The sequence below is a fragment of the Harpia harpyja genome, chromosome 7 (assembly GCF_026419915.1).
Source record: "Harpia harpyja isolate bHarHar1 chromosome 7, bHarHar1 primary haplotype, whole genome shotgun sequence".
Taxonomy (NCBI): domain Eukaryota; kingdom Metazoa; phylum Chordata; class Aves; order Accipitriformes; family Accipitridae; genus Harpia; species Harpia harpyja.
This window is the reverse complement of record NC_068946.1, coordinates 34471844-34496176: the sequence shown is the minus strand read 5'-3', so window position 1 is coordinate 34496176 and position 24333 is coordinate 34471844. Positions and strand designations below refer to the sequence as shown.

The window sequence follows — 24333 nt, the reverse complement described above, 5'->3', positions numbered from 1 at the left end:
CTTCTTTGCACTTCTTCCTCACAAGTTCAGACAAAACCTTCTTCTATGACAAAAACACTCTTACTAGTGGGTATAGAGAAGACAAAAACTCAAAACGGCCACGTGCTCCTTCGTTTTCATGATGAACAAGCATGGCACATTTACAACCCTCTCCTCCCGTCTTTTCCCAGTTGAAAAATCATCTTGGATGCATAGGCACAGCAGAATGCAGCCATGCCCCTAAACAGCCATACACACATCCAATACAAATCTTTGGCTACAATTTCTGAAGCGCTCCTTTTTTAGTCCAACCTTATTCCTCGAATTTCTAAAAGGATGGGCAGACACTGACCAAGTCAAAGCCTTCCATGAGGTCTTTTCACCATTGTTTCCATGTCTGCCCTAGAAAGAGACTGCCTCAGGAAAGGAGCTGTCTTTACTTGCCCTGTAAAGCCCAGACACATTGCTGGCACTTCAGCCTGAAAAAGTTTCTGAAAATATTTTTATTTGTTCCACACAGAACAGAATGCTCCCTCTAAATGATGCATTTGTTCAGCTACAGTAACAAACTCTGCCAGCTCCCTCTGCTCTCCTATTTCAAATTGCATGCAGGGACAAGGATGCATGCAGACTCCCATGGAGGAACTGGGAAGCAGAGGAAGAGGTGACTGGGAAGTGAATATAACTTACATGGCTAAAGCTGCACACGAAGGACTACACCACCTAAACTAAATAAAAAGTTGCTCCTAGAAATAACTGTCTAGTGAAATAAGAGCTGCTTCCAAGAAGTGGGGACTAGCATTATAATCTCTCAAGTCTCCAAAGAATTTGGAAGAGTCTTTTCAAACAGGTTTTTCCAGGGGTAAGAAGGCAACCTCTACTTCAAATAAATGTTTTTTCTTTACATAAATTTTAATTTATTCCTTTCATGTAAGACTAGTAAAATTACTTCACTCAGCAGAAAAGAGATGTCTCAAAATTGAAACTACTTTTTAGTTTTGGTTTGGGCCACAAAAAGGGAAAGAATGATGAAAAACTAGGATGGTGGGTAGACTCATCTGCTGCATGTTATTTAAACACCAAACCCACCGTTCACTCACAGGACACTGGCAGGTGGCCACTTTTATACTAATAACTTCAGTGCAAAAATTTTGCTTTTAAATTTGTATCAGAGACCATAGTATATTCAGCTAAACTAAAACAATGCCCGTATTAAGAATCCCTCAGGCAACACCTTCAATCCATTTCAAAACAGTTAATACCTGTTTTCAAAAGGGCTTCAATAATACTGCTTGTTACAAAGCTATAGATCATTTTGTCTTGTCAATATCTGCAGCTGGAGACATTTTCTAAAGCAAACAATGCAGTGGTAGAGACACTTGTTGCTAACAACTGCTAGCAAGTTGTTTGTTTAAAAAAGTTCTGCCTCATCACTTGCATGTATGTTGTACTGATTTGGTACTGGTTTAGTTCATTAATCTCAAGCAGCTCTGCATTTCCCCATGCCTCATATAAGTGGAACCACTTCCATTTGGCTGTACTAATTAAGATCATTACTTTTGAAGTAACACAGGAACAGTGATAAGCACAATGTAATAGGAGGGAATCACATACAAGAGATGACAAATTTACTCTAAAATGGAAGTGCACAATTAGTAACTGTTTTACCAAGATACACAAAAAGTATTTAATTCTGTACTGAGAAGCAGAGAGGAGTCAACACATAATGCCACTATACAAAATTATAATGAATCCTAAATACAAACATTTTAAAAACCCTTTCAAGTAAAGGCCTAAAAACATGATGCGGCTTAATGATTCTGTGATCTCAGGACACATTACGGACATTCTCATAGATCTGAAACAAAATTTATAAACTTATCATATAGGCAAGCAATTGCATATCTAGATTATATAATGACCAAATAAGGACACTTCAAGGAAAAACAGTTTTGATTCAATAACAGCTTACATCTATGCTAGCATTAAATACAAAAGGTCAATTCTGATTGTTCTCTTGGCAATTCTATAACGAGCAAGCATTTTCATGTGCCATTTAACACGTAACTGGTTAAGCCAAATGAAATGAAAATTTAAAAAGTTTTTAGTCATTTGGAAATTATTTAAAACTGCGTAACACAAGAAAATATTCAGAAGTCTATTATCAGGAATTCATCTTGTCCTACTTAATAATTAGAACATGTCTTCTGTATTTTTTCCCAAATGTGTATTTTATCACCTCCTAAAGCAGCAATAAGATTATGTAAATTTAACATGAAGACCTGACCAGAAGCTGGCAAAGTAAAGTTCGGTAATTTTTCAGGTCTTTTCCATTACTTAAATGTTACTTTTAATAACGAGGTATTACATTCAATCAAAAAAGTATTTTTTAACATGATGGTAATCTTTACCGTACTATTCAGAAGTATTAATTATGTTCTAAGAAGATGAAACGTAGGCAGTAAGTATTAATAAAGAATCAATCTGAGCGATGACAACTCAGCTCTCTACCAAAATATACAAGTAACACTAATCAAGATTTGCTTACATTGCCAGCCTTACTACTGTATTTTCATGGTATTTTTGTCACAGCCAAACAATTTCACAATGTGAACTTTAAGAATGATGCATTATGCAAAACATATGCAGCTGTCTTTAAACTGATGGTCCAAACATATGTATTTTGCAGATCTAACCAGAGTAATTTATTTACCCCCCCACCCCCAGAGGTATAAATTACTACCTCCACAAGTGAGAGGTGACCATACACACGTAGCCTACTTCTGCAAAGTAACACAGATTAATTCATTAGTCTTTTTAACCCTAGTTATTTACTTTTTATTTAACCTGTCGAGGAACAGATACACTATCAGCTTCAGCCTCTCGGCATCAAGGGCAATAACTAGTATCTCCAAGCAGCAACTCCTTAAAATACTCAAAATAAATGTCAAGGACACATCTGTCTGTGCCTTGAATTATAGCATTTCTGTCTGCAGGAAAAAATGTCACTTGAAAAGTGGAGAATTCTTTGATAGCTCTCAATTTTTATGTTTAAATGACAAAAAATTTCAACATTGTCAGTATGTGAAATGGGATCAGTAACTTCTGACAGTTGCTCTCAGGATCTAGCATTCGGAAGTGTGGGGGGGGAATTTTTTTCCATTTGTTTTTAGACACATCCTCAAATACTAAAGGCTAAAAAAACTTTTCTTGTTAGCTAAAGACTGTTATATGAAAAATGAAATGATCTCTCAGTAAAGGAGAGGCTCCTAAACCAATGTGATCAAGGAAAGTTCAATAGGTATCAGTGACATTACAAGAGTAGGAAATCAGAATAAGGACTCCTCTAGATCAGGAAAACAGAAGGAACATTGCATAAACACAGAATGGGCCTTTCTCTGGTGACTTTACCAAAAATAAACCGGGCAATTGTATGACATCTTCATAGGCAGTGGTGCAAATTTCCCTAACATCAGCAAGTCGTCAGTGAGAATATAGCTGCTGAATATACTGAGTGTCTTTTTATGCTGTTATTTGAATAGAACTCACACAGACAATATCTGAGAATTTATGTAAAAGACTGATTGAAATGTTAAACTTACAGCTGTGGTAAATTGGGTCTAACAAAGGGATCGTTTTCTGCCCCATTCACAGCTTTATTTTTCCTCTGCTTGGGTTCAGAATTGGCAGATGGTGCCTGAGAATTATTTGTAGTTGGAGGCTTTCGCTTGGCCAGGAGCTTTCTTTGCCTTTCAATGTCTTCCCTTTGTTGATTCACCCATTCTTGCTGCCTGTAAACCCCAAAAAAAGCTTTATTAAAGTTTCATCATTTTGCATTTTTTTAAAGAACTATCTTTTTAACTGATAAAGCATTAAGAGATTTTTAGAAAACTTACTGTACTTGTGAAAATGTTTCCTAGGAAAAAGAACACCAAATTTTTTCATGAGGTGGAAAAATTTTTCTAAAGTTTTGGCACGATTTACTTTTGAAATATGTGGTGGGGTTTTTTTGTTTTGGGATTGTTTTGTTTTTGAAAGTGTTACACATGATTTCTGCACTAGCAAAAGAAAAAAAAAAGTATCTGAGCTGGTGGACACCTTTTATACCATCAAAAGAAATGTTACACAGTCAATAGAGAGTACTTGATTTTTATAGGCCAAATATTGAATTTGATTTGACCGTTCCCAAATGAATCAACAGTTTCGTTGTATGGCAAACCATTACAGCTTTTATGCAAAACACGTATACAGACTGTTTTTAAGATTGTCTTAAAAAAACAATGCCCTAGGCAATCACATAATGCTAAGACTACATATTGCCCTTCAAAAACTAATATCTTGGTGAATTATTTTATAGATATATATATCCATATAGCTCTCCAAAGACTGAATCAGACTCGTTACCAAAGAACACTTTTTGAGGCATTGCATAATTATTTTATGACCATCTCTGATGGTCTCCCAGAGCCCTTTTCCTTGGCCCCATCTCTGCTGAAGTACCTGTTGCAGCAGCTCTTTTCCAGGTGGTTGCTTTCCCCCATCCACTTGCATCCGATGCACTAGACCCTATCTGAGGCTGCCAGATTTGTCACTCCTCCTTCATGGTATTGAGGAGCTGGATGCCAGAAAAACCTGCTACAGTGATGGATGTGCGGGCAGCACCTATGTGACTAATGAGAACTTCACAGACCTCATCTGCCCCAATGATCACCAGTGATACATGGTTAGCTGCTTGAAAAATCACCGATTTAGTTTTATAGCTCTTTCTACCAGCTGAGCTGAATAATTACATGTTGCTCATTTAGTACATTCATGCTTTTCTAAGGATAGTTAAAATCAAGTGAAACCAAACTGTCTTTCAAAGACACTCAGCCCTGAGTATTCTCTCAATTGATTAAGGGAGTTCTGTACTGTATTATCAATCTTCAAAAGGCAAAGCAAAATACAACATATGAAAAGCCGCTCCAATCCTAGAACCTTAGTAATAAAAAAAAATCCACTAGAGGGAACTAACAATTAGTGAGAATTTTAAGAACATAGCATTGACTAACTTCACAAGATTTTGAAATGCAAAGCCATCTGTCCACTGTTCAGTAAATGAAGCACCATGACGAACTGTTGTAAAATGCCCCAGGCGTAATCTGTCTTGCATGCTCTTCTCTCTGCTTGCCAGCTTTTCCTGTGTGCTCTAAGAAAACAAAACAAAAAAATCATGTTTAGTAATACTAAAGTGTTCAAAAAGTCTGTAAAACACTCAGGTTTTTTCCAACAACTTTCTATAGAAGGGATAAGAGGAGAATAGATTAAAATATCTTTTATTACTTTACTCCATTTATTCTAATTTCTGCAGAACTCAAACATCTGCAGTTGTTAGAATTGGTACTAATGACGATTTGTGCACAAAGAACAACAACAAAAAAATCTGAGTTTGACAGTTTTCTTGTAAAGTTCACTGTTCTTCATAATTAACAAAACATTTTATTTGTAAATATAGCAAAACTGATAGAGTATCAGCATCATACAGGCATATAATTAAGATTATGTCTGTACACGTCTATTATACTAAATGAGCCTGCTTGGATATCAGAAGGAGTGCACCTACTATACTTATCCTGGAAACTCCCTTGACAGAGCATCTGTGTTACTACTTGTACCAAACTGACTGAGCTCAGGAATCTCTATGTGGGAATGCGCTGCAGATAGACTTAACTGCAATCAGATATTCACTTACAGTAATAGAAGCAGGTGCCCTTCTCAGAACCAGTCACTACTACCAGAAGCATCCCTGGGATGTGATAAATGACTGAGTCTGCCTAGTCTGCTTCAGCACAAGAAGAAAGAATACTGTGAACACTGCTGATGGACAGAAACTTCCTTAATTGTTACAAATGCTTCCTTCTTAAGAAGTGTCTAATGGCCCAAAATCACACACATCCCCACAAAAAAAAAAAAAAAAAAAAAAAAAAAGAGAGAAGTTGACAGAGTTAAGGATCTTTGTGCAAACAGACTTCTAGACTGAAGAGGAGGTCTGCATGGCCTTTCACAAAAAATGGCCTATGTGAGATTCTTAGTCTGAAGGTGCCCACCTAGTATCATGCTAAACAGATCTGATGCATCTTTTCCCTGCATTCCCCTCATGCTGGAACTTAAAAAGGACTGCAATAATTTATTTATGGCATGCTAGCAAGGAAACTCTCCCTAATCCTCTAACAGATCAGTTTGTGTCTTTGTATCTGATAGCAGCATCTAGCAGCTAGTGCTAGGGAAGAGACCTGGCTAATTACCTTAAAACTTTTTTGTATCCTAATTTGTAATAAGCTCATTTTCTATTCACTTTTTGTTAGTTGTTTTTTTTTTTAGTAAGGCTATTTTAAAGAAGAGGGAGAAAGACAAGGTATCCTTGTCTTTTAAGAAATTGCTGCTAGTTTAATTATAATTGGCATTAAATTTGAAATAAATATTTCTTTCATAGTAGTATGAAGGTAAATGGTCACTTTCATTTCTGTGTTTCCTGAGCTGAGCATTTTATCATTTTACATCAAAAATTATCTCAGCCACTTAAGTGTCTCACAACGAGATTTTATCCATCTGCTCTCCACAACAATGTTCAGAATTTTTTTCATTCACTGTAATCTCATTCTTAAAGTTTGTCCAGAAAATTTGCCACATACTAAATTCTTATCTTTTACACTTTGCTATATCTGAATTACTCATGATGGGACACCCCCCCCCCCCCTTTAAATTAAAAAAGGCACATTTTCCACAATCTGAAAAAGGCTCAACATTTTATTTTGCCTATTCAGGCTTATAAAAACACTTACTGCCAGATAGAGACCACGCATATGAAGTTTCAGTCTCAGAGACTAATGTGAAAAAGTTAAAGTGAAAATGAAGGAATCATAATGGAGTTCTATAGCACCCTCACAGTTTTTATGACAAAGATTTTAAAAGCAGTAAACTTACCTTTTCAATTAGAAGCTTCTTGCTCATTGAAATACATTTGTTTAACCTTTCTTTATATTTTTCAAGTAGCTTTTGTTGTTCATCTATTTGTCTTCTAAGATCACAGTTAGCCTAATAAATATATAAAAAAAATATGAAAAGGTACATCGAAACACCGGTTTTTTTAATCAGCTGTCACAGAAAATAAAGGTATTTACCTTCACATGACTAAAGTACAGAATACATATAAACATACATATGTATAGGCAAAAAACTTATTTCACAGATCTATCCCAATCTGTAGAAGGATGCCTTTCGTCCTTTTTTATTTCCTTTACACTGTGCTACATTCCATATTACAGAGCATTCAGCATATAAATAATATATAAAAGCATTGTACTGATCACTTTTCCAGTCCTCCAGTGTTAAACTGGAAGTTCAAATTTAGCTCCAGATCCTTTGTATCTGATTGCTGAAGTCACGTGAAATCCTAACATTTTTAATTTAAAAGGAAACAAAACAAATCACAATGATAAAAGTTTCAATTATCTGAGTAGGAACTTTAATAGGTTCCCTACGTTCCAATTATATTTAACTTATTTCCTAAAAAAACCAACAGCAATATTATTTTGTTTAAAACTAAATGATTTTAAAAAAAAAAAAGGGATAGGTTTGTCTATCCCATACTGTTGAACATGTGCTAAAACAATCTACACGTACAATTTTATAGTGTATGACTGCACGGATTAACATATACTTGCCTACATATAAACACTAAACAGACTATGACTTGTGAATACAGGGGTTTTTGTTTCATATTTCTATATATCACCTCTCCAACACTTCTTTCAAGAGCACAAGCATTAAGATTTTTTTCTGAAAACAGGTCTTAAAGCACAGTATAGCACAGGTTTCTTACTAAATTTGTCATTTATTGCCCATAATAATTTCTGTCACAATCACCTCCATTCTGAAACCGCCAACAGTTGTCCCACTGATAACTACTATTCACAATGAGAACCACAAAAGAACACCTGTTTCGTGAAATTATATTATGAACTTAAGGAATTAATCAACTGCCTGCAAAACAGCATCAGCTTTCTTTGTACCTTCAGAAAGTCTATAAACATATTTAATCATTAACAAGCCATTGTAATTTAGGTAACTCCAGGGTTATTTTTAAAAACAAGGATTACTAAAACATTTAAAATATTTATCTCAGATTCACTGTCTGTGGTTCTGAATAAATATCTTTACCCCATGTCTAACACTTACCCTGAGTAAGTCATCTATACGACCTTCTTTCTTTTCCAAGTCTTGATTTTTATTACTTTCTAGTGCAGCTAATTTCAGCATTGTGAGATCAGTCTAAAAAGAACATTTTGAAATATTTATCTTTTCCTTTAACAATTACAGCATTATTTTTCTCACATTTGTTACGCAGAATAATAAACTGCTTTCAAACATTCAACAAGACCAGCACATCTTATTTTCATATGTTTTGAAAGTGACATGGCATGTTCTTATTCAAAACTGCTTTCCCTCTTCGTGAGGACAACTGTGAACAGCTGGGACAAACCACTAACAGTGTTAAAAGATTTAATCACTAATTAAAAAGTTACTGTTCACAAAAAAGCATATAAAACAGGGCAAGAATGTAAATGTCAGCTAATTATTTCAAGTTCTCTGTATTTGGTCAACAGGTGAAATAGCCTTGTTCTGACTAACTTGTGAAAGATAGAACGGATCATGTCAGAAATGGCAGAGAGGATAAAACAGTTGCTTGCAGCTTTTAAAAGTCATGACAACTATATCTTGATAATTTTGATTACAATCTCATTTTTCTTCTTCAATGTCATATTTTAAATGCAATATGACAACAGCAGCTGTCACTTCAAATACTGCCTGGAAGAGCAGCCTCTACTAAGATCACACAACAGCTAAAATCTTAAGCAAAAGCCTACCAATGACATGGTCATCTAACTAACTCATGAAGTGCAACGTTGGAAGCAGACCAAGTGCAGAATACAAAACTAATCAGAGATTTAAATTACGAGCTACCAAACTTAACAGAAAAATGCTTTGGCAGATTGTAAAAAGCAAAGCTTTTGAAAGCCTTTAAGAGTTTAGAAGAAGTTGAAAGACAAATATCTATCAGTTTTTTTCTACAGTCTGAAGTGATATAGGATAGCTCTACTCAAAAATAGTTACCTGAGTAATTTTAAAAGATAACTGCTTTGGTTGCGTGATAGGGTGGTCCCCAAAAGCTAATGAAGTAGGAGAAGGACTATTCTGTCGAACCTGGAACACATGAAGACAAAGGATTTTAGATACCACTATAATATTCAATTATAAACATAGCCTTGTTTACAACTTTTGGCAGGAAAATCGTATCGAATGGAGAAATAAAGTATCTTTATTGCAGAAGATACTACTTGGAGCACTGCATTGAGAGCTATCACTATGCTGTTACATATCACTTGCAGTTTAGAAAGGATGCAATATATTCTCTGAGAAAACTAAGATTGTCACTTTTGGGAAACAGACTGAAAGATTTAATACAAGACTGACATAAGGCAATGTCAGTCTTACATAGACTTATTCTTCTGATTCTAAGCTTTCACAACTCAAAAATAAAGTAATGTCAGTTATTTTTGGAGTGGTCATTTGCCATGGGAGAACCAGAAAGGCGAAGCTAGTGCAGATCAGAACACAAATCCCATTAATGAAACTTCCCCAAACCCACTAGTTTGTGTGAATGAGACTGTTTTCAAGCCAAATTCCACAATCTGTATTACACTCCATACTGTTAACAAGAATAAGAGGATGCCTGAAGATGAAAGTACATGGAATAAAAGCTGAGGTCTACCAGCAGAGAAAACAAATCCTTTCTATAACTGGTAGAATCTGTTTGGCCATTTAGAATCACAGGTGGGTATGCTTAACACTGAGACTGTGTACATGAGGAGGAAAAAAAAATTACTTAGCATGACCAACAAAGAGAATTTTAGAACAACACAGGCAAATTAGGTGTCAATTATTTAAAAACTTACAATTTATCAAAAACTGAGCTTTTAAAGTTCCGAGTTAGGCGTTCAGTTTCCTCATAAGTAACAAAAATCTTCCCCTTTTCTGTGTGAGGCTTGTGAAAAGATGTCATTAGAACAATTTAACATTCATTCAACATTTAAATAATTACTTTGTATTTAAAATTGATGTTTTAAAAAAAGAAGTCCCAGTGTTAACAGAAAATTTTAGTTTTAATATTTAACTTGATCCTTTTTTTTTTTTTTTTTTTTTTTTCCTGTTGAAAGGCAAAGCCTCCTTCCCAGGATTCCTTCCTTTGAAAACTCTTCCCTGGAATATAGATTCTTTTCAATTACTCTACTTCTAGACTGTAAAAGTATCTCCAGCAATTACAAAGTTCACAAACTTACAGAAGAAGGAGCGGAATGTGAATTCTGAGGAGATCGGATTGCAGGAGGTACACCTCGCACTGGACTAGAGCCGTTTCCACCTTGGTACTGTAGAGAAGATACGGCCCTCCAATTAGTCAATCTTATCAAAATACATTATACATCTACTGAATGATACAGCTCATGCGTACACAGAATTTCTAAATGAGATTGAACTGCTTTTATTAGTGTAGCCTTTGGCCATTTAAAGAAAAGCATGAAAGAAAATGGGTTTTGTATTTTAGCTCAGGCTGCACCAAGAGACCACTGCATCTCTAATTCAAGGTTTAATACTCATAAACTGGCATCACGAAAAAGAAAGTATCCTCTCAAGAAGCCTGTCCGTTACAAGCAAACATTTTTTAACATCCAAAAAAAGCTGAAAGTAAATTTTAAAGCTAAAGTAAATTTTACAAACGCACAAAAACCTTACCTCAAAATAGTCACTAATCTTGTGACCACGTCCCCCAATATTCTTTCCTGAAACAAATACATTAATACATTAGAATTGATTAAATAAATCACTTATAGATGTGTCTTACATTTTTACCTGAAGAGTAAATATAGCAAAGTTTTACCACTTGTTAATTGGTTTTCTTTGATGTGCTAATACATCATCTCCCTATGTAGATAATTAAGGGACTGGCCACAACAAAGAGATTTGCGTATTCTATTCATTGAGAAATCAGAAATTAAGTCACACTTCAATTCCTAAACCAGATTAGTGCAGACTTAGCAGTAAGCCTAGACCTCTTCTAGGTAACAGGAAATTCATCTCTCATCCTACAGATCAAACCTTTAGCTTTAAGTCCCTCCCCTTTTCAAGCACCATCTCAAAGTTCACTGACTTCCAAAATAATAAATTAACCAAGTCTACTAACATTATCTGCTCCATGTGAGTTATTGTGCCCAAATGTTCAGCACAAGGATTTCCCTAAGTGCCAGTAACAGTGTGGGCATGGAGGATGACAAGTATTTCCATTCCTACCAACCTGATTATGAATCTGCTAACTCACAAGGTTAACTAGGGAAATAAATAGAGCAGAATGAGAGCGCAGAATTTCTTTTATCTTAATCGGTATTGAGACTTCAGGAGCACCCATGTGAATTAATCTTTCTTCAACATGAAGACCTGACCCACACACGGCATTCCAGAGATTGCACCAATGCCTTACCCAATGGCATGAATGTTTTCTTCTATTTGGCCCTAAGATAAATCTTAAGACTGTATATGTCTCTTATACAGGCCAGACTACCTGTTAGGAGACATCTTGAAAAGAGACCGTTGTTCAAAGCTTTTTTCTTTATAGAAAGAAATTTTTGCGATAAATTAGGAGATCATTACCCATAGGTCTAAAAATGTAATTTTGGACTTCTTAGCAAAGATTTTCAAGCTTTTCTATTGCTTCAGCAATAGCATTCTTTCTAGTCCAATATGCCTCTATATTGTCACTGCTGCATAACTTTGTGTCACTAAGAAATACCACGAAGAAACAGAAACATTTGGCAGCCCTTTTTGTGTCAAGACTTTTAACATATTTAGATAAAATAATTCAAAGACCTGGAACAGCACACAGCTAACTCCTCCAGTAGTTACCCAGTTAGTGTACATAGCATTGCTACTGCCCTCTAGCCAGTTCTTTACCTACCCTATAATTCTGCTAGTGATTTCTGTCTTCATGCTTAATTCTCATATATTGCTTTATCAAATTAAAATTTGCTTTCATCCAGATAAATGAGACAGGCTGCATTCCTTTTCAGTATAGAAAAATCTGTGTTACGTTACAGAACTCTGCACTGAGGAAATACATCAAATTATTTTGGCACAGCCAATTATGAATAGATTTACACTCATTTTATCCCACTTTCCAATTACCTCCATGTTCTAAACAATACTTTTCTTCAACATTTATGGATTATTTTGCATATTACAAAGTCAAAATCATAGGTATGCAATATACAAGAGATGTATTGAAAAAAGGAACAAGAGATCCAATAGCAGTATTTGCTGTGCTTCAACTGTACGGTATCACTCCAATACGCTGCAGTTTCCTAGGCCAGTTCCTTGAGAATACTGCAGTGCAGACTATTCAGTTTCACTGTTGCTGACAGTAAAATAGTAATTATAAGACATTATAATCATGTTGTCTATGCCAAAAAGTTCCTAAAATTTCTATCATCTCTAATTTCAACTCTCATTGGTAGTGAGACAAGGGCAGCAGGAAGGATAAGCTACTAGAACAATGGAAATAGGAAATTTCATTCAAGTTCTTTGAACAAAGCAGGTCTCTGTGAAGCAACACTTACAAAGAAATTAATTTTAGTCAAACTACATAATTCTTTTACTAATAGCATGTTACATCATGAAGACTTCTAGATATGGAGCCCATCGATATGTATCTGAAGTGACATTTCCTAGCTCAGTTAGAAACCAAAAAAGCTAATACAGTTGTTACCAAAACTATTTCCTCTCCCTTTTTGATAAATTTTTGTCTTGAGGTTAAATTTCCACCATTCCTCCCCCAAAAGTCACGTTAAAGAGAGGAACAACAAAAACTATGCTTTGTAAATATTAAACTGGAAATTGGTCTCATCCCAATTTTCCCATCCCTCTAGACAACTACACTGTACAATAATCCACAGAAAAGGAAGAATAAAATTCAATTTTTAAACATACCTGAAAAGCAAGCAATCAGATATTATAATCTGTAATCGCTTTCCCCCCTTACCTACTGAAAAGAAATACAAACCACAAAGGTATTTTGGATGAGAAGATCTGCTACAACTCTTAAAAGTGTACAGAGCTGTATCATAGCTGCAAGTTAACACACACAGTAGCACACAATTCTTATGGGCAAGTACCAGCTCAATTCAGGTTTTACTTGCCCATCCCTTCCAGTGACAAATGAGGGTGGGGGGAGCAGGAGGATACATAATTTACCATCCAAAACCCAACACATGTCTTATGCAAGCAAAAATACAGAATTTTTAAGGCTGTCAAAACCTTTCGCATTGTAATTTGATTAAATACATGCAATAACTATCTAATTCATTTACATTTTAGTTTACCTTGGCTGCTTTCACTCTGAGTGTCTGCTTTTCTTTTTCTTCCTCTAGAAGGTTCTGACTGCTTCTTCTCTGGCGTCTACAAACAACAAAAAGAACATGATCCAACATCAGCCTATTTATTTATATTATTGCTACATTATTATGAAATAAATTTAAATCCTCATTCATAAAATATGATTTCACAATTCAGCGGGGATGTAATTTCAGATCATAGTTAAAGTAGATAATATGATCCTTAGTCAATCAGATAAATACAAGCTAGAAAACGTATTTAAGAAAGTGAGAAAAAATTCTTAAAATAATTTCCCAAAAGGCAATTCTACATATTAATTGTTAAGCAATTATACCTTTTCATCTATTCTGGGGTTTATGAACACCCAATTTGGTTTCACTTATAGCTACATTTTGCCAAGATCTTCATATTATTTTTGTGGGTGTTTTAAAGCTTAGTACTTAGTGAAATAAGCTGATTCTTGATGGTGTTTTCTACACATTGCCACAGTATAAACACAAAATTCTAGTGCTTCAATAGGAAGCCAATAACATTATGCATTTTCAGAAGTGCAGAAGTCATCTCCAAACATAAACTGTAGATTTCTAGAATTTGCTTAGGATTTAAAAAAAAAAACAAAACAGAGAGAGCAATTACTCAAAATTTTAGTATCTTTGCACTTAGAAAGTGTTGTTGTCCCTCCCCATTATATCTCAAGAAATAAGAGACAAACATCAATGATAAGTGAAAAAATACAGATCTGTTAAAAATTTATTCCAGAAATACTATATATAGTTGCCCAGAATCTACAATCAGCATGTACAACACAGATAGCAGGAAAGGGCTGTGATCAGAAGCATCTATAAATTATATTTTCTCTCCTTGATCTGAGGATTCAAACCACTTAGTGTCCCCAGTGTAAGTTAAATTCTACAAGCTGCTTTGGTTCAAGGAAAAGATACTGCAGCTGTGCGTGTATTCAGCCTCCAAGGAGCCTCACACTAGTAACTGGAGAAAGCATAAAAGACATTATATGAATTCTGTTTTACAGTCAAGAAATCAATGGTCCCTAATATCTCAGACTAAATTTGAGATCAATGATAAAAATTTGAGATCAGTGATAAGATGCTTCATTTTTTTATGATACCATCATAATCAAAATTCAAATTTCAACCCATCACTAAAAGCATTTAAAGTATGTTTCAGTTCCAAAATCTTCACATGGGTATCTTCAGATATAAATTTATTACAAATATCGCAAAATATTTATTTTGGCAAAGAACCACTTTAAGTTTTCTGTGATCCATAGAAAAGTATCAGTCTATAAAAGAACAGTCAGGACAAGAAAGGTCTTCCTTATCTATACCATGTATTTTTTTAGAAGTTTTAGCTCTGTGGATAGCTTCATAAAAACACCTTTGGAAGTTTTACAGTTGTAACTGTTGTATTATCAGGCTACAAATGAAATTCAAATTACATAAATTTTATTTTAAATAAACTCTTTCAGCCAAAATCTGCATCTTTTACAGTGCTATCATACGTTAGCAAACTGTGCAACACAGACTCCCAGAAACGAATTTATCTTAAGACTGTACGATTCTAAAAGCAGAAAGCATAGCTTAGAAATATTATTTTAATAATTTGCAATTACTGCCAGGTAAATAGGTAACATTAAGCTATCTTTCCACAAGACTAAATTGAAACTAAGTGTTTCCACGTTATTCTTATTTTCCAGCTTTCAATTTTGCAGTTATCATTCTAACGTAGTCAATTTTACCTACCATATCAAGCAAAAAAAAAAAGTTTAAAAGCTAATTAATGACTAAACATTTAAGATTTCCCCACCAAAATTAGTTTCCAGTTGCAGTGACTGATGTCTTGTATTTAAAAACCAGATGTTTAAAGAGGTTTATAGTTTTAGAACTGAAACTCAAATAATTCATAAATGTCTATTTCCTTAAGCTCTTCTGAGTTCTTTCAGTGTTTAATTTAACCTTCCAAACTTAAAAGTATTAGCACACTAATGAGGTTACCCAACAAGGGCATGTTCACCTTTTCTAAGCCAAAATTCACATGGTAATGTACAGCATACATCAATCACTATAAAATGTTCTCCAAAATCCTTTCTAATGAATGGAATCATATGAATTACAAGAAACTGAAGACTAATAGGGCTGAGGAGTATCCTCCTGATAAATGAAGATTGAAGCTGCTTTCAGTCACTTCAGAAGGATTTACATATAGCCATGACTTAGATTAAAATCCCACTATTTCATAAGCAAGACAAAATAGTTTTGAAGTTATCTAAAGTTAGATTGTAAAGCTATGTTAAAGTTACCCGCAGCTTGGCATATTAGCAGAGCCTCACGCATCATGGTCTTGATCCTAGTTTATCCCTCAACTTTAATGTGCTTCCCCTGAGTCTTCTCTTCACATTTAGTTTTAAATCTTGGCTTTTCACATCCTCTTTTATAAAATAAACATTTCTAAGTACCAATTCTCAACTAGTTAATTTCCTTTTAAAAACCACTCAGATAAGTATTTTTATACGTTTTATTTATAGTTAAATATCTTCTACCATTATTGTAGAACTGGTAACGGCATAACTCAGGAAGTTATTTTTGCAGAGGAAAAAGAAAATAAATTAAAATTGTGCAATAAAATAAAAGATTTTTTTTTGTCTCTCAACACTTAAATCTCCAGTATGCTTAATAGTTATGATTTTTTATTTGTTAATATTTTCATATGCATAATGAGTTGATAGTTTTCACAATTATTTTCTTCTAAATCCTACCCTCCCCTCAAAGCTTTACAACTACAGCAAACAAATACAGCAGTGCTGTTTTCCTCTGCAACACATTATAAATTCCAATTAGAACAAACCTTTAGTTACTTCTGAAATTACATTTATAATGAGGGTTCTGTATTATTGGGAACCAGAGCAACTAAACAGCTACAAGCAAGGAGAGCAAAACACTTAAATAACCGATCAAACTGGACAAATGAAGCCACAGACAAAGCTGTCCTCCTTTAAATAATTCATTATCTACAGAGAACAGAAAATACTAGTTATAAATAAAAGAATGTATTTGTAACCAAAACAAGGAGGAGTAATCTACTTTAATGAGGAATGGTGGGGACTACCAGAAGCACTTGTTCACAACCTGAGGTAGCCAATTTAGGATTTATCTTAACTACAAGCAGCCAATACACATTCAAATTAAGACCTATGTACCACAGCAACAAAGCATTTAATAAAATAACGTATACATTTAAAATGAAAATGGAATACAGGTCTGTATATTAAGATCAAACATCCAGCTAATGTTTATTGCTTGCAATGCTGAACTGAATCCAGAATAAAGCCTGGTTTCAAGTTACTTTGCAGATCAAAGTTTACCTCTGTGAAGTATCTCAATTAAAACTATTACTCAGAGAAGTTGCCCCTCTTCATACATCCATCAGACAGAAAAAAAAAAGACTACTAAGTTCTAATAGTTGTATTTTCTGCAATCCTGTGTGCAAAAAATAAATAAAAAAAAAATGCACACCAGAAAAACAAAAAGGCGTGTGTGCCTTGTTTTGAAAAATAAGTGTGAAAGACTTACTTTCTTTTACTGTGCCACTTAGTGATGAAAGCATGGAATGATGACATGAATGTACCATCACAATTTGATCAGAAACTGACATTCTTGCTAGAAATTAATTTCAACAATTCTGAGATTTGCATTTCTACATTTTTTTTCCTCCCAAAAGCTATTGTAGTACAACAGATTTCTCTCAACATCAAATGATGGCGCTGCTTCCGGTATGAGTAAGTCTTTGTATTTCTACACTACCATCCACAAGATGAATTCCCTACTATTGTGAAACCTTCACTGTCACACCATTAAAAAAAAAAAAAAAAAACACAAAAAATCGCACAACCTGTTTGCAATATTAAGAACGAAAGTGTACTTTTTATAGGATTACAGCATGTAAGGAACCAGATGTTATTTTAAGAACAAAACTCTAAAAAACTTATTAAAATATTTGATATTACAATTGTAATTTAATTTAAGTGAATGCAACTGACAACTTCTGAAAATGGATCAAGAAATCATATTTCATTATTCAATGTCATTAAGACTCATCTTTCAGAAAACAGAAGAAACCTGGGTCCACTGTGCACTGGAGATCTCTGCAGGGACTTCTTAGAAAAAAAGTCTATTTCTATTTTAGAATCCAAGTCTTAGAATATTAAAAAAAAAAAAAATTATCCCTACCCAGAAGCATGGCTTGAGGTTAAAACACCATGCAGAGACTGAAGATACAGGTTGAACTTTTAAACTTACATGCCTTGGAAAAACCTTGCCTCTGTATCTCATGTACACAACTGTAAAATTACGTTTTTCTACACCAAAAAGTTATTACACATATAGTCAGTGTTCTGAGATCACTCAACTACTCCCAGACACATTTTTGCATCAAGGAATTGCAACAATGCATCGTAACCTTCAGTCTACTGCAGCACATTTCCATTCTCACACCTACATCAGAACTGCATCACTGCAACACTGCCCAAAGTATTTCTAGGAAAAGCCATGAAGAAAAACAACAGGCAGACAGACTCTTCTGGTTAGGAAAATAGTCTATATACAATTGAAATAAAAACCCAGCTGGGAAAGGCAAGGGTAAAAAACATAGCAGAGCCTTTTTCAAAGAGAAAAACATGAAATCACAGATACAGAACATTTATTTATAAGGTATTGGTCTTGGGAACCAACTACATTCACTTGCTGGTCAGCCCAGTATAAAAGCAAACATCAGACAGTGTCTCATAGTGACTGAGTGAATGAACAATTAGGCCCCAAAATAAAGCTTTAACATGTGAGAATAACGTCAAAAGCACATTCCAAACAACTCTCCCTCCAGCATGACATGTACTCAAACACAGGTGTAGTCTGGGTTTGAAATACGCACTTGCTTAAAATGAGTATAATCTTATTGATGCAATCTGTGATATACACAGGCAAAACTGTCAGAGGGACTCACCTACCCCAAAAGACATAAATTTTAAGAGCTGCATTAGTGCAACTATATCAATGCTGGTCACTAAGAGGAAAATCTACTCTGGGAAAGTCTGCACTCTGCATATTAAAACCTAATAAGAGTATGAATCCTTTTTTGGATTATGAAGTGGTACTAGGTAAAAAAAATACACAGTGACAACTGCAGCTTTTACAAATGCAGATGATAGCTACTGTCTGATCTTGGAGTAAATCCACATTTTTAAAGAAAACATAGCAAACTAGTTTCTAGAGTATTTTCAAAGATTAGTCAAAGTTTATCTGTGCTGATGAAAACCTTCTTACTTATTAAACAAAAGACACAGCAAACTGTTCAAGCATTTTCAGCTCCAAAAGCTGTATGTATTCTCACGGCATGACTACACAGATAACAAAGAAGCAGAAGCAGTTAGTTTAATGACCAAAAATCCAAAGAAACTTTTATGAAGGCATATCTCCTCCTCCAAGAGATGGTATCTTTTACTAAAGTATGCTTTTTCCTATCTAGCTGTGTATTTTGCATTTTACTTTAAAAGTTTCTATATAAAGCAAGGCATCAAAGTAGAATATAAAATTATTACTTGTTAGCATCAAAATTTTAAGGTAGTATCAATCTGCCCCATATACTTACCTCTGATTCCTTATCACTTAAAGATCCCAAGCTTCCGAAACTGTGATTTGAACTTTCGTTATTTGTTGAGGCCTACCAAGACAAATAAAATACTAAACATTATATACAGATTTATAAAACAGCTAATCCGCTATTATCACTCACAGTTTTAACAAGTAACAGCAATAAAATTTCATGCTTGCGAGGCAAAACTGATTAACTGTAGAGCACTTGTGACTTGCAAGGGGGATAAGAAGTTTAACACGTGGATGTTTTGATAGGGCACAGTAAATTCTGTATTTTGATTGCTTTTAAGCCAAGTAAAACACCAGAACATTCAAAACCGTTTCAGTCTTATTTGGGAACAGCAAAACATCCAATGAAGAACCCCACCAAATGATTCCACAGAATGGACTTAAAAAGCCAATATTGCTGAAGAGCTGAAAACTACAAAAAATTTTCATTTTTCAAAGAAGAAGAGGGTTTAATTCTCTCCAAGACAGATACTAGGCTACTGAATAGATTTAAAAAAAAAAAAAAAAACCAAAACTCTGCAGTGAGAGAAAATTACAACCTATTGACAATATTATTCTACATTCTTAAAACAAACCATTTCCTCAAAGTAACAAACTTAGACTAGTGAGAAAAAAAAAAAGATAAAAACTGTGAAATAGTCTCAAGTTACAATATTTATTTAGAAATTTTCTAAGGCTAATTTATTCAGAGATCTTTTGAACACAGAATGGCAACAAAGATATTTTATTGAAAGTGTCTGTTCCACGTTCACACAACAAAAAAATGACAACATCAGTTGAGCTTCTTTTTATTGAAAGAAAAAATAATCTTATACAGCTGTATTATTCTCTTCCATATAGGAAGGCAGAATAAATATTTTGAAGTGAAACAACAACTAGTTCCAGGCAAACACTCAGCTTGCTTCAAAGCATAAAAAATTCCAGCACTGCATCAGTTTGCAAGACAATACTGATCTGTGACATCTTCTGAATAACTAGATTGTCTCTGAATAAAAATTTCTGGAGAAATGTTAACTAAAACCACAGAATTTCCATGTGAGTTTTCCCCACGCAGTCTCTAGTATAGAAATGCCTCTATGTAGTTCCTCCTTGCGATGTCTCAGTATCTGGTCATCGGAGTCAGCTAAGACAATAATCTCAGTAACCCATATTCATATTTCTACCCTTGCTTACTGAAAAAGCTTGAAGATGATGTGCTTCCCCCCCCCCGCCAACAATTCCAAAACTCTTCAGCAAAACAGTAGATAGGGTAGGCTTTCAAAATACTAGTCCAAATAAATAAGAGCCCATCTCAATTTAATTACTAAAAGAATAATGACCAGAATGTTTCAAAAAATAACCAGTAAGTGCAGCTGCAACCTCTGCATTGTCTTGCTAGGTTAGGAAAATGAGAATTTGGTACATGTGGATTTGGGTATGTATGCAAAGAGGAAGTCTTCTCATTTTTGCCTTCAAAGTGAAAGCAGACCAATGGATCATATTTATACATCACATTTTGCCAGTTACCTCTGCACATCAGATCAAAAAGGTTTTATCAGTTTTTTTAATAGAAATCCGATAAGTCTCTCTCAACAACCCCCACCAAGACTAAAGGCTATATTAAAAAAAAAAAAAATGCAAGCATATTCCAAACACAGCCCAGATCATCTACTACACTTCATGTTATCTGCTTGGATACACTGAATGGTCAGAAATAAAAGAAATACAAACGAAACCAATGTAATTGCCATTTTACTGATGGTGAGAGAAATCACAGGACTAGGTATTGGTATTCACCTCTACCTCCCTGCCTCCCAAAACCAAACAAAAATTAAGCAGGAAAAAAAAGAAATATTGCACTGTATACTGACGATAATTTGTGGAATATTTCTGGTTAAAGGTAAGAACAACAGTGTCTTAGGTGAGGATCTGCATCAATCAGAAGACAGTGGTAGTAGTATCTTCTGCAAACAATTATCAAATAATTTGGTAGCATTAAAAAAAACCCCAACACTTTATCCCACTATCTGTTTGGAAACCAACTGGATGAGATACAGATATCTGTTCAAACAGATCTTGGACTGTGTCAGGGGCAATAAATTTATGTTTTACATGGTAGAGTGAAAAAGAAAATCAGCTGTTTTAAATTTTTTTTTTCTTGCTAATTTGGATGAACAAACTGAGAACCTGAAAGTGGAATGTAATTTGGCTAAAAGTGAAATCAGCTGAACAGACAACAAAAAAAGCCTTGAACAGATTTATGGAAATGGTAAGCAGCAAATCAATACACAGGAGATCAAAGTTTAAAGAAAAGGAACCCCAAGAAACTTGATAATTACTTTTTAAGAAAATGTATTACACACATACCAGTAGACAGATTCTGAGGAGGAAAGACTGGCAATAAGGCCAGGGACCAACACAGCTATATCAAAAACTAATAGAAGGGTTTATAAATACATTGAAGTTAAATGAATTTAAAAGAAGATACAGATCTAGTCATGAAAAAGACAAATCCTCATTTGAATTATGAGCAATTACCTGAGCAATTACAATGAGCTAATAAATCTGGGGAGTAAGTAATGCTAGAGAACCCAAGGAAGAAACAAAGAAAGATGGGCCAGAATTACTGGGTTTGCCTCTATCTAATTTTAATCATAAGATATGGCAAGTATATATTTCTGCAGTCATAATTAGAAGGCAATTGAATAAAAAGAGAAAACAACAGTGCATCAACCACACTGTGTCAAATCCAACCTGATTCCTTCCCCTGACCATTTAACTCACTTCTTGGTTAAGATGGTAGTAACAGAAGTGATATGTCACCTTTTTTACAGCTCTGTGACAGTTACCTTCTGTCCTGGTTTCAGCTGGGATAAGAGTTAATTTTCTTCTTAGTAGCTGGTACAGTGCTGTGTTTTGGATTTAGTGTCAGAATAATGTTGATAACACACTGATGTTTTAGTTGTTGCTAAGTAGTGCTTATCCTAAGTTAAGGATTTTTCAGTTTCCCATGCTCTGCCAGCAAGCAGGTGTACAAGAAGCTGGAAGGGAGCATGGCCAGCACAGCTGACCAGAACTAGCCAAAGGGATATTCCATACCATAGAACGTCATACTCAGTATATAAACTCTGGGGAGTTGGCCAGGGGGGGCAGATTGCTGCTTGGGCACTGGTCAGCAGGTTGTGAGCAATTGCGTTGTGCGTCACTTGTATTTTCTTGGGGTTTATTTTTCTCTCTTTTTTTTGGTTATATTCCTTCTCATTACTATTATTATTATTATACTAATAATATTTTATTATTATTGTATTTTATTTTACTTTAGTTATTAAACCATTCTTATCTCAACCCACGAATTTTACTTCTTTATTTCAATTCTCCTCCCCATCCCACTGGGAGGAGGGAGCTAGCGACTGCATGGTGCATAGTTGCTGGCTGGGGTTAAACCATGACACCTTCATGTCACTCTCAAAAACAACTTAAGAAGGTATGATGCAAGATCACAATGCACTGATTTCAATTCTTTATAGTTTGTTAACAGTCATCAATACATCACATGTCTCCAGAAATTTCATCAACATCTGCTATCAGGTAGTACTTTGTTCCGTAATCTAGACTGGTAATTAAAATGTGGAATAGGAAGTAAAAAATACTAACCAAGTTTGTATAAAATACTTAAAATATGAGGACACTGCAAACACTTTGGAAACAGAATTCAAAAGTACTTTGGTCATGGGGGAAATGTGCCTAAAAAATAGGTATTACAGCTTTTTAACATCATTTTATTAAGTACTACACTTGGTGAAGAACATTAAAATACACATACAAAATAGGAGTACCTCTGGCTAGGCAATAGTACTGCAGAAATTGGTCTTGGAAGTTGAAGCTAGTAACTTCAACAGAATTCGTAATAAAGGCAAATTTATTTTGCAGATGTATCAACTGAAGGGTAATATATAACATATGGAAGGTAATTAAGCCCTGCTATTCCATGTTTATAAGGTTTTTCCTCAAGTGTTGCATCCTGGTTTAGGTACTAACAGACAGACTGCAGAAAGTCTACAATTAAAGTAGGTAAAATTGATATAAATGTCTGGAAAAGTTGTAAGAATTTGGCTTTGTTAATCTAGATATATTAGTCTTCAAACAAGTTTAATCTTAAAAACAGAAGTCACACCAGATTCTGTGTGTCTATTTCAAGCCTAACTGCAAGTAGCTGGCCATCTGCAGAAGGGACAACTCCACTTAAATACTGGGAAAAACTTCCATCTCTGATCACACGTGCTCTAGAGCAAAACCACAAAAGAGCCTGTATAAGGCCATTCTTTGGTGTTTTTAAGAACAATTCAATGTCCATATCATAGACAGGTCCAGGATAAACAATACTACCTCACAGCAAAATAACAGACTAACAAAGTTTTTCTGAGACCCTCTTCCAACCCAGTACTTTTGCAAGTAAATCACATGGGCAATATACAAGTGAGGCACTACGAGATAAATTAGTATTTCAAAGACGGCAGATCTGGATGACTGCTCTTAGAACTTACTTTAGCTCCAACACTGCAACTTCCAGTACTCCCAGTGCTGCCACTTACTACTCCTGTAAATCTTGCCTCTAACAATTCTTGTCTTCTTGGGTCCAGGCTATGAAGCTCATCCATTGCTCCTAAAAAAGGTAAATAAATTCATTATAGTCCCTAGTATTTGCAGTGGAATATTTTACAAACAAGCTGAACATACCACTGGCCTACGCAAAGAAAGGATTTATACCCTCAACTTGACAATGATTCACCATCTGTTACCCAATAATGAATGCACTCAATGAATTCCAGAAATTTTAGGGAAAGTTCTGTGTATCAGAATAGCCTTGCCAATTTCGGTGAAAACTAGAACCTGTTAGAGGCGTCTAAGAGACATGAAGTCTGCAGCATGCAATATGCCAACCAGGCAATTATTTATAGATTAAAAACTAGCTAACAGGAGCAAAATACTTCCCAGCATAAACCCTCCCAATTCTGCAATACCCTTGTTTTCCATATTATTTAAATTGTTTAGGCTATCAACGTATCAATGTCCAAGACAAACAAGTAAGAATCACAGGAAAAAAAGGAAAATCAGAAGGCAGACCACAGTCCCCAACACATGCAAAGGAATGCAGGGTTATATGGAGGTTCAAAGGGCAGGAGAAGCAAGGAGTGGGACCAGCAATACAAAAGGAGCCAAGAGT

General features: G+C 34.8%; 1 protein-coding gene across 2 annotated transcripts in view; it reads right to left on the bottom strand.

Annotated features, from left to right (window-relative positions):
• TLK1 (tousled like kinase 1) overlaps window positions 1-24333 on the bottom strand; it is a 72035-nt gene that overhangs the window by 21240 nt on the left and 26462 nt on the right. For both annotated transcript variants that reach the window (XM_052791581.1, XM_052791580.1), the window contains exons 2-11: window positions 23654-23772; window positions 19117-19188; window positions 13446-13521; window positions 10810-10856; window positions 10359-10445; window positions 9133-9222; window positions 8197-8289; window positions 6943-7053; window positions 5031-5167; window positions 3582-3770 (exon numbers count right to left, since the gene is read on the bottom strand). In XM_052791581.1, the coding sequence (XP_052647541.1) occupies window positions 3582-3770; window positions 5031-5167; window positions 6943-7053; window positions 8197-8289; window positions 9133-9222; window positions 10359-10445; window positions 10810-10856; window positions 13446-13521; window positions 19117-19188; window positions 23654-23767 (1016 nt within the window). In that variant the 5' untranslated portion in view covers window positions 23768-23772. The remainder of the gene's footprint in view (window positions 1-3581; window positions 3771-5030; window positions 5168-6942; window positions 7054-8196; window positions 8290-9132; window positions 9223-10358; window positions 10446-10809; window positions 10857-13445; window positions 13522-19116; window positions 19189-23653; window positions 23773-24333) is intronic.